Source organism: Stegostoma tigrinum, chromosome 18 (assembly GCF_030684315.1).
Source record: "Stegostoma tigrinum isolate sSteTig4 chromosome 18, sSteTig4.hap1, whole genome shotgun sequence".
In the NCBI taxonomy this organism is placed as follows: Eukaryota; Metazoa; Chordata; class Chondrichthyes; order Orectolobiformes; family Stegostomatidae; genus Stegostoma; species Stegostoma tigrinum.
In genome coordinates, this window is record NC_081371.1 from 5951745 (window position 1) to 5965917 (window position 14173).

Genomic DNA, 14173 nt, shown 5'->3' on the forward strand with positions numbered 1-14173 from the left:
CTCTGGAATCAATCCAGTGAACCTCTTTGGAACTTCCACCAATACAACTACATCCCTCAAGTAAGGGGGCCAAAATACTTAGGTTATGGCCTCACTAATGCCTTGTGCAGTTGCAGCAACACTTAACTATTTTTAAACTCCATTCCTTTAGCAAAAAATGCCAAAACTCCATTTGCCTTCATTAATGCCTGTTGTGCCTGCGTAAGAGTTTTCTAGGATGGGTACTCCGGTTTCCTCCCACAGTCCAAAGATGTGCAGGATTGCCCATGCTAAATTGCCCATAGTGCCCAGGGATGTTTAGGTTAAGTGGGTTAGACGTGGGAAATGTGAGGGTAGTGGAATGGGTCTGGGTGGGATGCTCTTCAGAGGGGCGGTGTGGACATGTTGGCCTGTTTCTACACTGTAGGGGTTCTATGATTCACAGTGTGACTCATAGAATAGAAAGTTCCCTCCTTTTAAATCATAGGTTGCCGTTCTGTTCTTCTGATAAAAATGGATAACCTGTCAATTATCCACATTAAACTTCATCTGTCACGTTTTGGCCCATTAATCTAGCCTATCTATATCCATTTGTAAATTTCTTCATTGCACTTAGTTTCCCAACTATTTTAGTATTGCCTACAAGTTAGACTTTGTTATTTCTATTTCTATATCCAGGTTTTTCCTCCTAGGTGCATCTTACCTGGGCCTGGTAATTTATCCCCTTTAAAGCCTGCTAAAACCACCAATACCTCCTCCCTCCTAAATCAAATTTGTTCAGTATTCACTGATTTCTAGACCCACGTCATCCTTCTTTAATGTGATTACTGCAAAATATTAATTTAAAACCTCAGCAATGCCTTTGATTCCACACTTAGATTGCTACTTTGGTCGCTTAGGGCCCCACTCTTTCCCTGGTTATTGCCTAAATATACTTAGAAAGCATCTTTAGATTTTCTATAATGTTACCTGCCAATTTTTTTACAGGTCTCCTGTTTGCTGTCCTAATTTATTTTTTGAGCAGAACCCTGCACTTTCTATACTCTACGATCTGCTGTTTTGAATCCTGAGTATCTACCATGAGCTTCCTTTCTCTCTTGTCCAACCTGTACATACCTTGACATTCAGGGTTCTCTGCATATTAGGTCCCACCTTTCATATTTAGGAGAACATGTTGACCCTGCACTGCCTCTATTACCCTTTGGGAAGCATTCAAATGTTCTAATGTGAATTTTGCTGCAATGAGCTGCTTCTAGTCCACTTTCACTAGAGCCTGTCTTGTCTTTATTAAAATCGACCATCCCACAATTTCCAGTCCATCTCTCCCCTTATCCATTATGATATGAAGTCTTCTTGAATAATTAGCATCAAGACCATGATCATCCACAGCCAACTCCACTGAGTTGGCCACATGCTTTGGTTATCTCAGTTCTGACTACCAAAGCAAATCATCTTTGCTCAAGAAGGCATTCACTTAAGAGGGCAAAGGACGCATTTCAGAGATTCTCTAAAGGCTTACCTCAAGAAATGCAAAACGGTGTCACTGTGTGGGAGACCCTCATTTTGAAGAAACTGACTTGGAGGAAACTCTTGTATGAAGGGACAGAATTCTTTGAGAACATCCAGAAAAATGAAGATGCACGGAAAAGGAACAGGGCAAAGGAATATAAACAAACTGAAGGCCAAGGACCACTTCACCTTAAATGTGTGATCAGGGTGCGGCTCCAGGATTAGCTCATCAGCCCACAAGAATCCACTGAATCCATGAACAGGGACGCAGAATTTCCTAAGTGGACAATCGTGCTTATTCTTTAAGTGGCTTGCTAGACCGCTTAAAGAGTCAACCACATTTCTTTGGGTCTGGAGTCATATGTAGATCAGAGCAGGTAAAGGCACCGATTTTTTTCCCTAAAGGACATTAATGAACCAGATGGGTTTGTACGACGATTGAAAATTTTGTGGCAGCATTTCTGAGACAAATTTTGTATTCCAACTTAGTTAATTAAGCTAGTTAATTGAATACACCCAGCTGGCATTGTGGAATTTGAGCTTGTATTTCTAGGCCTCTAGTCTGAACATTTTTGTGTTATCACTATGCTGTTGTTCCACTAAAGCATTCCATAAGAGCTTCAGAAGTGGGAGTCACAGTAACTACCCAACCCCACATACCTGCTCCATCATTCAGATAATCATGACTGATCTTCTACCTGTTCAGTTTCTTGTTTGGTCCCTGTAGCTTTAGATTCCCTTGAAAATCTAAAATCTTTGTACCAGACTTGATTATTCTCAGCTATGGAAGTATCCGCGACCATTTGAAATCAAGAATCAAAGAATGATGAAATTTCTCATAATTGAATTTCTGAATGGTTGACTCTGTATTCAGAGTCTGTGTCCCTCCTGTTGACAATTCTGCAGAGAAGGGAAACAATCTATGTTTATCCAGTCAAGCCCCTTCAGGTTATTTTCTTCTAAACTTCAGAGAGTGTAGGCCCAGTTTATACATCATAGGAAAATCCTGTTGTCCCAAGGATCAGTCTAGTGAACCTTTACTGTAGTTTCTCCAATACAACTTTTTTAAGTATGAAAACCATCAGCATTCAAAGTGTGGTCTCGCTAAAGCCCTGTGCAATGTATTCTTATACTTGTGCTATTATCCCCTTGCAATGAATTCTGTTTCCTATCACTCGGCTGATTTTGTATCGTTACAAAATAATAAGTAACAACAGTTACTGCTGTCCCTTTTATGCAGTGTCCCTGCTAATACCCTTTGTACAACTTTCCCCACAGGTTTGTTGGGCAGCGCAACGTCAAACACCTGGAAGTCCATGTGTATCATATCATCAACCTTTTCTGTTATCTCTTAATAAAACCTCCAGCAATTTAGTTCATATTGTGAAACTTGAAAGGAATCAGAAAAATTTACAAAGGGTGTTGCTGGGGTTGGAGGGCTTGAGCTATGGGGAGAGGCTAATAGGCTGGGGTTATTTTCCCTGGAGCATCAGAGGCTGACAGGTGACCTTAAAGCAGTTTATAAAATCACAAGGGGCGTGAATAGTGTAAATAGCCAAGATCTTTTTCCCCCGGGTAGGCGAATCCAAATCTAGAGGGCATAAGTTTAAGGTGAGTGGGGAAAGATTTAACAGAGACCTGAGGGATAACCTTTTCACACATAGGGTGGTGCATGTATGGAATGAACTACTGGAAGAAGTGTTGGAAGCTAGTACATTTAAACGGCATCTGAATGGGTATATGAATAGGAAGGGTTCAGAGAGATGTGGGCCAAATGCTGGCAAATGAAACTGGATTAATTTATGATATCTGATCAGCATTGATGAATTGGACCGAAGGGTCTGTTTCCATGCTGTACAGCTCGATGACACTGGCTGTCATATTATACAATTTCAGTTTTAGAAATCCATGCTGACTCTTACTAATCAACCTATCTTTTGCTATGCAATTACTAATTCTGTAGAGAATAATTGCTTCTATATGTTTCCCAAACACTGAAAATAAATAAACTGGTCTGCAATTGCTAGGATTATTCTTAAAACCTTTCTTTAACAAGATTGCATTATTTGCAATTCTCCAGTCTTATGGCACCTCCCTGAGTCCAGGAATAACTGATGGAGTGTGGCCAGTGCCCCAGTAATTTCTACACTCCTGCATCAAAATCCTTGGATGCATCTCATTTGGTCCCAGTGCCTTGTCAATTTTAAGTGCCAATAATCTATCCAAGACTTCTTCCTTTACCAATTTTGAACCATTCTAGTCATGGAGTTTTGTCCTCTGCCACCATAGCCAACAACAGCATCTTGCTCTTTTACAAAGGCAGATGCAGCGTATTTATCTAAACACATAAATTATGCCCCCGCTACCCATGTGTACATCCCATTTTTTATCTTAGATAACCTTACTCCTCTTCAAAATGCTCTTACTGCTTATTTGCCTACAGAAGACTTCAGGATTTTCTTTTATGATGGCTGCTTGTCTTTTTCTCATAGCTCCTCTGTGCTTCTCTTATTTACCTTCTCACCACCTCCTAATCTTTACACCTGTTATAAACACACTTTTTCTTTCCAATGTTATTTTCCTACCTCCTTTGTAATCCAGGGATCTCTGGATGTGTTTGTCCTATCTTTTCATTTCAAGACAGTATACCTCAATTGTACCTGAATGATTTGCTTGTTGAAGGTGACCCTTATTGCATTACTACTTTTCCCACCAATCTCTTATTCCAATCAATCCTGCTTATCTCTATTCTTGTCCCATCAAAGTCATCTCTGTCAAATGTTTTTAAAACTCATATTAAGGAAAGATACATCTGTCTGAACTTTAACACTGAAAAGCTTCACAGGTTCTATTTTCTTGTTCTCAATAGCACAGTGCAGAACCTAGCAGTTCTTGTGTTATAATCCAAACCATATCATGTCAGCACTCCGTTAACCTGTCCATGACTCTTTCAAGTTTCTTTGTATTCTTAAATTTAGATTCCCACTTATTTGTATATTATCAGCAAACTTAAGTACAATACTCTTAGCACTTGTTTTTATTTACTTTTCTGGTGTGGTATGGAACAATTGAATGGCTTGCTTGACTATTTCATAGGAAAGCTATAAGTTGTCCACATTGTGTAGATCTGGAGTCTACAATAACTCAGAAGTTTCATGATCATGATTACTAAGATGAGCTTTTAATTCCAGATGGCATTATTTGACTGCATTTAAATTCCACCAGCATCTGAAGGTCAACACCATCCAGGACAAAGCAGCCCACTTGATTGATGCACTATATACCACCTTAAATATTAACTCATTTCATGACCGTCCTTTCATGGGAACAACATTCTGTACAATATACAAGATGCACTGTAGTAACTCGCCAAATTACCTTGGACAGCACCTTCCAAATCCATCCGTGACCCAGAATGTCAAGGGTAGCAGACATATGAGAAAACCGCCATCTGTACATTCCCCTCCAAGCCCCACAACATCCCAGCTTGGAACTAAAATTTCATTCCTGCACTCTCATGTAGTCATACTCCATTTGTAACAGTCGTTATTGGTGTATCAGATGGACTTCAGCTGTTCAATAAAGCAGCTAAATGCCACCTTCTCGGGATCAATTAGGAATAAGCGATGAGTGTTGTCTTTGCCAGTGATGCTCCCATCCCACGATGAATAATAAAAAAAACTAGAAATAGTTGATGTCTTTGCATTGATCCTTGCAAAAAATTGATGACAGCCCACTAACCTGACAATGGCCAGTTTATCTGCTTTCGATCTGTTAAAACCTCCATTCATCCTAATATATTACCTCCAATTCCATGAGTCCTTATCTAGTATCTAATCCGTTACGTGGCAACTTATTGAATATCTTTTTTGAAATCAAAGTAGGTCACATCTACAGATTCGCCTTTGCATACCTTACTGGGTACATTCTTAAAAAAACTGCAATATGTTGTCAAATGTGACATTTCTTTCACACAACTTTGTCTGTTAATAACCGATTACTAGCTGTATTATTAAAACTTCTACAGAAAGAGATTCCAGCATTCCCCTAATGACTGATATCAGGATAACTGGTCTGCAGTTCTCCGTTTTCTCTCTTGCGTAGATGTCTATTCGAAATCAGACAGTTGAACATCAAGTCAATATTTAGTAGTAATTTCTGTTGAAGTACGAAGCTGGTTTGCAGCAAATGTCTAAAAACAGCGTGAATGTCTGAATTGGTAGAAAATGGTGAGAAATTGATGATCGTGTAAAATGGTTAGGGTGAAAAACCATTGATATAAATGTTGGAAAAAAAACATGTGAAACACAGTTGAATTTCATACATCATTCATTTGCTTGAGCGTAGTATGTATACTTTGCTTTTGAGACTTATAACTCAGTTTCAAAATAGAAGGTTGGAGGTTACTGTGTATGAACGCTATTAGTTATGATCCTGATCTTTTTGCTTTCCCAGAGATATGAAGAGGCAGGAATGAACTCATCTTCTGGAGCAGGTCACCTGCACAAGTAAGAAATTAACCAATGCTGTTTCAAATCAGTGACATCTCTTTGGTCTGATATTGATACTGAAATTAAGTATATTCCTCCTGTCCAGAGAATACCTACTGCAGTCTTAAATGAGTTGTTATAATTTTGTGCTTGAAACAGTGAGCAGTATTAAAGCTGAAATCTAACTGATTACCAGGTGTTTAGTTAAATAAAAGGCCCAATGCTGGTTTAGAGTATGATAAGAAAAATAATTATGTATCTTTCTTTTGGGTCCTCAAATTTTTATGTGCAAAGTTAGTCTAACAAATTAACATGTTCATCAAATAAGAATTTACTGTCAGAGATTAGAGAATGACCAGAATTCACTTTCTTATACAGGCTATACATTTTGCAGATCCAAGATGGATCATTAAAGGCTTTTCACAGATGTAGTGGAATCTTTTATTGCAAATCTTCAATCTGTTAAAGATTTGATAATATGGAGTCTGTGATCATGGTCATTGACATTCCTCATTTTTGGCCCTAAATGATTTTATGTAGCCAATTAGCCTGCATTGAGGCTGGGTTCCTGCAGTTCCTTCATATAACTCGGTCAGTTGTACAAACACATGCAATGACTGCTGAGCCATTGTATCCTGAACAATTGTTCCTTTCCTGTTGAGCTCTCCTATTCATATCTGTTTCCCTTGACCCAAGTGTGTCAACCGCTTGCCTGGTGACAACTATTAGAGTGGGTACCTTGCTGCTTCTATTAAGAGTGTTCTTTGTTTACATGCATTGTTATAAATCTGTAGTGTCAATCTCTTGGGTAGCACAGGGTGTTGAGTCTTCAGTTTTCTACCCACTCATAATTCTGATGGTAATAAACTACATTAAGGTGGGATGGACCAGTAATTTAACAACACTGTATGTCAGCACTTGCAAAAAAATCTTGACAGCTCCCATACTTCAGCTGTAAAAAAAGCCGAAAGACTCATTCGCAACCTGTGGTGTATTGTTTGAGAAAGCCTCATCAGAGATCTCATGTATAGCAACTATTTCATGCAAGCTGCTGAAACATTGTAAGGTAGCAGACAATGACACATCCCTCCCTGACGTGCTCAATGCTTTCTATGCTCGGTTTGAACAGGATACCACTGGTGTGGCAATGCCTACCCTGACAGCCCCAGACACACCTGTTCCCTCTGTCACAGTTGCAGACATCAGATTGGTCTTCCTGGGAGTCCACCCAAGGAAAGTGATGGGCCCAGATGGTGTCCCCAGCTGACCACTCAGATCATGAGTGGACCAACGGAGGTATTCACTGGCTTCTTCAACCTCTCCCTCCTACCAGCTGAAATCCTCACCTGCTTTAAGAAGACCATTATCCTCCCTGTACCGAAGAAAACACAAGCAGTTTCGCCAAATGACTACTACCTAATAACTCTGACTTCAATAATCATGAAGTGCTTCAAGAAGCTGGTCATGGACCACTTCAACTCCAGTCTCCCACCCTGCCTTGATCCCCGACAGTTTGCCGACCGATGTAACAGGTCCACAGAGGATGCTATAAATCTAGCCCTGGAACATCTGGACAACAAAGACACCTATGTCAGACTCTTGCTCGTTGACTACAACTCCACCTTCAACACAGTTATCCCCTCCAGATTGATCTCAAAACTGCATGATCTTGCCCTCAGCTCTGCCCTCTGCAACTGGATCCTCAGCTTTCTGACCCATAGGCCACAATCAGTGAGCATAGATAACTGCATCTCCTCCACAATAGCGCTCAACACTGGAGCCCCCCAAGGATGCGTTCTCAGTCTCCTGCTTCCTCCCTGTATACCTACAGCTGTGTTGCCTGATTCCAAATTAATGCCATCTACAAGTTCACTGATGACACCACTATAGTGCGACAGATATCTAACAATGAGTCAAAATAGAGAAAGGAGATAGAGGGCTTGGTGACATTGTGCAATGAAAACAATCTGTCTCTCAACATTGGCAAAACTACAGAACTGATCATCAAATTCAGAAAGAAAGGAGGAGAACACATCAACGGAACTGAGGTTGAGAAAGTGAAGAGCATCAAGTTCCTCAGAGACGATAACCAACGACCTCTCCTGGACTTCCCACATAAATACGACAGTCAATAAGACACAACAACGCCTCTTCCTCGGATGGTTCAGGAAATTTGGCATGTCCATAAGATTCCTCACCAACCTCTACAGATGCACCATTGAAAACATACTGTCTTGGTGCATAACAGCCTGGTATGGCAACTGCCCTGCCCAGGACTATAAGGAGCTACAGAAGGTGGTATGCACAGCCCAGATCATCACAGAGCCAACCTTCCAGTCATGCACTCTATTTACATGGCTCACTGCCATGGAAAGGCAGCCAACGTCATCAAAGACCCATCATACCCTGGTAATGACCTCCTTCACCTCTTCTGTAAGGCAGAAGATACAGAAACCTGAACGCATGCACAAGCAGGTTCAGGAACAGTTTCTTTCTGGCCATTATCAGACTGTTGAATGGACTCTAGCCTCAAATAATGTAACCTGTATGCCTCTAAGTCTTTTTGATCTGTACATCCTTTGCTTGCTATGAACTGCCTGTACTGCTCATAAACAAAGCTTTTCATTGTATTGTCATGTGTACCGAAATACAATCAGACAATCAGTCAATCAACCAGTTGCATCTGTAATGATGCAAAATTTCTTTTCTTCAATCCACCATGAAAATAGTTGACAACAATAATTAAGAGTGTATATCAAGTATAAATGAATCTGTTCCCACCGTTGCCATGGTCAGATTAAGAAAGGGATCTGTACGACCAGCTCTAGCTGGTCAGGCCTGTAAATGGCACAAATTTCACAGTCAGTTATGAAACTCTCAATCTCTTTGAGATCCCTAACCACCATAGCAGGAAACAAAGTGTGGAGCTGGATGAACACAGCAGGCCAAGCAGCATCTCAGGAGCACAAAAGCTGACGTTTCGGGCCTAGACCCTTCTTCAGACTGCTGAAGGGTCTAGGCCCGAAACGTCAGCTTTTGTGCTCCTGAGATGCTGCTTGGCCTGCTGTGTTCATCCAGCCTCACATTTTGTTGTCTATAGCAGGAAACAAACTCTGGCTGTACTCAGCAATTTCAAGTGTACCTAATGTATCTTTCCTAACTTTTTCCACAGTCTTTAATCAAACACTAGCAAGTCATCTACAGTTGTAAAATGCTCTCAGTACTCAAAGTGAGCCCTTAAGGTGAACCCGCTGGGGCTTTGGTCTGGGCAACATCTGATGTAATAAAAAAAAGGCAACATATTTTCAATCTTTCTTTTGTCCATGTTGTGTTTGCCGTCACCCGTAGCTTTCCTTTCATGCAGTTCATCTAATGGGTAAACATCATAGAACAAGGTCAGAATCTTTGTACCTGTAGACTCATCTTTGCCAATTCTTTTCTCATCTGTTCAGGAAACAAACATATACGGACTGCCTCTGAGCACTTTCCAAGTATATAGTCAAATGTACATGTGACCAAAGATGTCCCTCATCTACAACTGCACGATGTGTCACTGAATTTGACAGTGCCTTGAAGGCATAATACGTTAGTTTTCAAGACCCATCAGTTTGCTCCTGAAGGAGCACCACACCTAATGTTGTAGTTGAATCACCTGCAACTATTAGTTGGAAAGTGTGATTGCACTGGGCTAAGACATCTGTGGACATCAGCATCCTTGATCTTTTAGAAGACATATTCCTGTGTCTGCAGCACCATCCTACCCTGTGTTTCAGGTATTGTCTCAAGTGAGACCAGTTGTAAGTTGCCAGGTGAGGCAAATCTAGGCCCGAAACGTCAGCTTTTGTGCTCATGAGATGCTGCTTGGCCTGCTGTGTTCATCTAGCTCCACACTTTGTTATCTTGGATTCTCCAGCATCTGCAGTTCCCATTATCTCTGATCAAAAACTTTGCCAACTGGTTTATATTGCTGAGGAATCAGTTCATATCATGAACCCATTTTAGCGTTAGAAACTCCTTAAAATACTTTTTTTTTAAACCCATGGCCCTGTCAGTATTCTATCACTGTTAACAATATGTCTCAAAGTATGGTTTCTTTGAAAGCTTCACTTTTGTGGTTGAGTGTCAGCTCTGTGGCCTATATGCAATTTAGAACTGCATGGACCCTGTCTTTGTGATATTTATCATTATGTTACCTATACAGCATGTGGCACCTTGTAAGCTATGTAAAAAATTGGTAATCCCAAATGACAGTCTGTTGAAGCAACATCTGACAAAAGGAATTACAAAGGTAGCATGCAATTTTGATTGGCCGTCCCACGGCAGCCGGCCAGAACCCACTGTTGACATCAAGTTGGTGGAAGCTCTGCTTTAACACACTTTTGCTAAACTGTCAACAACTGTAGACATCGTGTAGATTTCACTCGCCTCTGCTTTTTTAAACTATGTTAGGTCTAAACAAGTTCTGATGTGTTCGTTGGGTTTGGGTACAATAACTATGCTCAAACATCACTTGGGTGGTTTCATTATCTATTATATGGTGGAAAACCTTTGCGTGTGTATATGTATAATTACTTCATGTTTTCCTTTAGTAACATGCTGTATTCAGCATTATGCTTCCTGTGATCAACTTAGGCTTACTGCTTCTTTTATTCCTGTGCTATCCAACTTCAACATTTTGAAGGAGACTGAGGGAAAGCACTTGTTCTTGCTGAAGAGTGAGTATTCTTGAGTATGAAATTCATACACGTTCTCAAATGTCTTCCACCATTAGTGTTGCAGACTTGCTCACAACAAATGTACATGAGACATAAACCTCCTGGACTATGTAGTGTCCATGAGTTTTCTATGCTCCACAGTGCTGGTACTGATTCTTAGCATTGCTGTCTGGCCTAATCCTTGGGTTGACATGTCAAGGATGTCTTTAGAGTTTTTATACTATATAAGCAATGAATTCTGCAGATCTCTTCCATGAAGTTTGCTATTCTCCTCTTAGGATATATGTTTCTTCCAGACCTCCTGCACCTACCAACTAAATAGCTTCCTCCAAAGTAAAATCATCTTTGGACTACAATATTATCTGACACAGATTCATCAGTAATTTCAACAATAATTCAATATTTTATGAATAGCTTATCTGTGGATTCCCCTGAATAATGAACCCTTCTGTTAAGTCTGACTCTTACACAGCAGAAGTTTTGAAGAAAAGTTATATCAGACTTGAAGCATTAACTCGACTTGTCTGTCCACAGATACTATCAGATCCACTGAGTTTCTTCAGTACGTTGTTTCTTTTCCTACATGTTGACGTCTTTCTGAAGTGCATTCATAAATTCGTCATGAATAACCACTTTTTGTTTCTACCTGCTCTTACGCTGTTTTGCTTCAATTTACTTCTTGAGGATTTCATAAACCTGAATAATGTCTACTAGCTGTGCCTGTTTCCCCTTGAATGTTGTACTATATCATGCTTATTTAGTAGCTTCAGGCATCTGTTGTGGATGAAGGAGATTAGCAGAAGCAGCTGGATAAATAGTGTTTATCACTTTAGGTTATCAACTGGATCCTGCCTTCTAGTGCCACCAATATAAATACAGCTAAAATATGTTAATGTTTGCATCTAGGTGGGGCAGGATATATGCTTGTTAATAGATGGCCCCGCAGCAACAAAGAATGCAGTCAACCTAAATCTGTAATACATTGACTCTCAGTTGTTATTTAAAAAATATTGCTGGGTTTTGAATGTGAATCCATTGTGAGTAGATATATAACACCTTCCTGGTGGACACTCCATCAGCAAGGATAGAAATCTATTAGGTACCCTATGATAGAGTTTAACTGAAAACAATGCCTGAAGAGCAGCAAGCCATCCCCAATGTCAAACGTATTTACGACCTGTTCATCTTCAATGAACAGAGTACGTTTTTGAACTGAGAAAATTCTTTATTCATTGCTTACAAGCCCATTTATTCCGAGTCACATTTTGCATGCATAAGTTCCTGATTGCAAGGCAAGCAGTGCACGCAAAGTAGTACGGCAATGGCCAATTCAGCCAAGGAGCTTAACATTGCTTTAAGTGTGGCTCTACTTTTAGATTTTAATGTCTGATATACTCTCCCTCAGGCTCATGAAAATGATGCTGAAGTGGAATTTTCCAAATTTTGCTGAATAATTGTATGACCTCAAATCGCTCATATCTGTTTCAAATTCAGTGACTCCATGCATTGAAGCCATAGTTTTGAACAACAGTGCAAGTGACTATTCAACACTCTGTTTGAAATTATTTTAAGTTATTATTGGAACTCCAGTTTTTCATAGATTCAAACAATACCCAATTGTTGGAACAGTCTCATAACAGTGGAATTGTAAATCCTTCAGAATGCCTTTAAGAATTTTGCTTCTAACATTGCTGAAACTCTTTTAAAGCCAATTCTTGATTTGTATTTTGTCCAGCCATAACAGTGGATATATGCAGCCAAGAGAGGAGATGAGACAGGAGCAGTCCCAGCAGGAACCTGTATACTCAAACAGGCCTATATATGCTGAGGAACTCAAGACAAGATCTTCAGGACACAATCCAGGTACAATGGGTTGATAGCTTTCAAAGCAAATCTTATCTCGCGTCAATCTGTTTCCATAGTTCTTGGCCATCCTGTTATAGTTTATATACAATTCATATTCATATTGATGAGTTACTTGCAAGTAATTCTTCCACAACTAATCTGCATCCTCTTCTCAAGGAGTGCAATGGTTTCCTTTTGAAAGGTGATGTTGAGTAGATGGAATGACTGTCTTTGACTAAGTGTAACATTAAGGAGCATTAGCAAAGCTAGAGTTGATGGAAATCAGCAGGAAAACCGTCTGCTGGTTGAAGCCATATCTGTCTCAAAAGAAGATGGTTGTGGTTGTTGGAGGTTATTCTAGCTCGAAGACATTGCTGCAGGTGTGCCTCAGGGTGTAGTGCCTTAGGCTAAGCCATTTTCAGCTGCTTCATCAATATTCTTTCGTTAATTATAAAGTCAGAATTGGGAATTTTTGATGAGTATTGCTCAACCGTCAGCACCATTCAGTTCTCCTCAGACACTGAAGTAGTCCATTTCCAAATGTAGCAAGATTTGCTCACTATCCAGATTTGGATACCTGCAACAAAATTCAGCTCCTGTCTCCCCTCAACCTGTCCAAAAAAGCACAAGTCAGGAGTGTGATGAAATACTGTGCACTTGCCTTGATGAGTGCAGCTGAAGCAAGACAACAGATTAGACACCGTCCAAGTCAATGCATCTGGAAACATTCACTCCCTCCATCGTTGACCCTCATAGCAATTTGCACCATCAGCACAAGGCAGTGTAACAATTCATCAAAGGTCCCTAGAGAGCCCCTTGCAAAACTGCACCCGCTACCATCTTGAAGCACAAAAGCAGCAGATAAGTGGCAACATCATCACCTGCAAGTTCTCCTCCAAGCCATTTGCCATCCTGACTAATGAATGTGTTGGTCTTCCTTCAGTATTGTTGAGTTACATTCCTGGAACTCCCTCCCAGATAGCCTTGTTGGTGTACTTGCACCAAATGGATTACAGCAGTTCAAGAAGTTAGCTTACCATGCCATCTCAATGGACAAATAGGGATGGACAATAAATCCGTGCTCATCCAGTGACAACTACATCCCTTAAACAAATTTTTTTAAAAGGTAGGATGATTCAGTAGATGCTTCCAAACATCTCAGTACTATTTTGTAATGCTTTACTTCATTCTTTCTGTCAAAATGTATCACTTTGTACTTCTCTGAACAAAATTTGATCTCTCCCATCGCTGCCTGTACCTACAGCCTGTCAGTCACCTTGACGTATATTACAATCCTCCTCAAGGGCCACAATATTTCCAAATTTTGTTTCATCTGCAAATTTTGAAATTGTGCCCTGTGCACTCAAGTAGAGGTCATTAAGTCAAGTGTATCTTTATCACGTATTCTTACGAAATGTATATACACCACAAATTCCCATGTCCTTATTCTGTACATGCACTTTATCCACCTTAGTAACCATACTGTGTGTTTAATTACATGCACTTACAAACCCAATTCAGACTTATTGCATTCCGTCTTTGTCCGACACCACTTGAAAGCTTACTGATTCTGCTTCTCGAGCTGTCTTTCTCTCCCAATTCATCATACACCTTGTTTCTATATTTTAATGCTGC

The 14173-nt window shown here is 40.2% G+C and overlaps 1 protein-coding gene across 2 annotated transcripts in view; it reads left to right on the forward strand.

Annotated features, from left to right (window-relative positions):
- si:ch211-1e14.1 (UPF0606 protein KIAA1549) overlaps positions 1-14173 on the forward strand; it is a 200247-nt gene that overhangs the window by 168611 nt on the left and 17463 nt on the right. For both annotated transcript variants that reach the window (XM_048549365.2, XM_048549367.2), the window contains 2 exons: positions 5944-5996; positions 12429-12556. In XM_048549365.2, coding sequence (XP_048405322.1) covers positions 5944-5996; positions 12429-12556 — 181 coding nt within the window. The remainder of the gene's footprint in view (positions 1-5943; positions 5997-12428; positions 12557-14173) is intronic.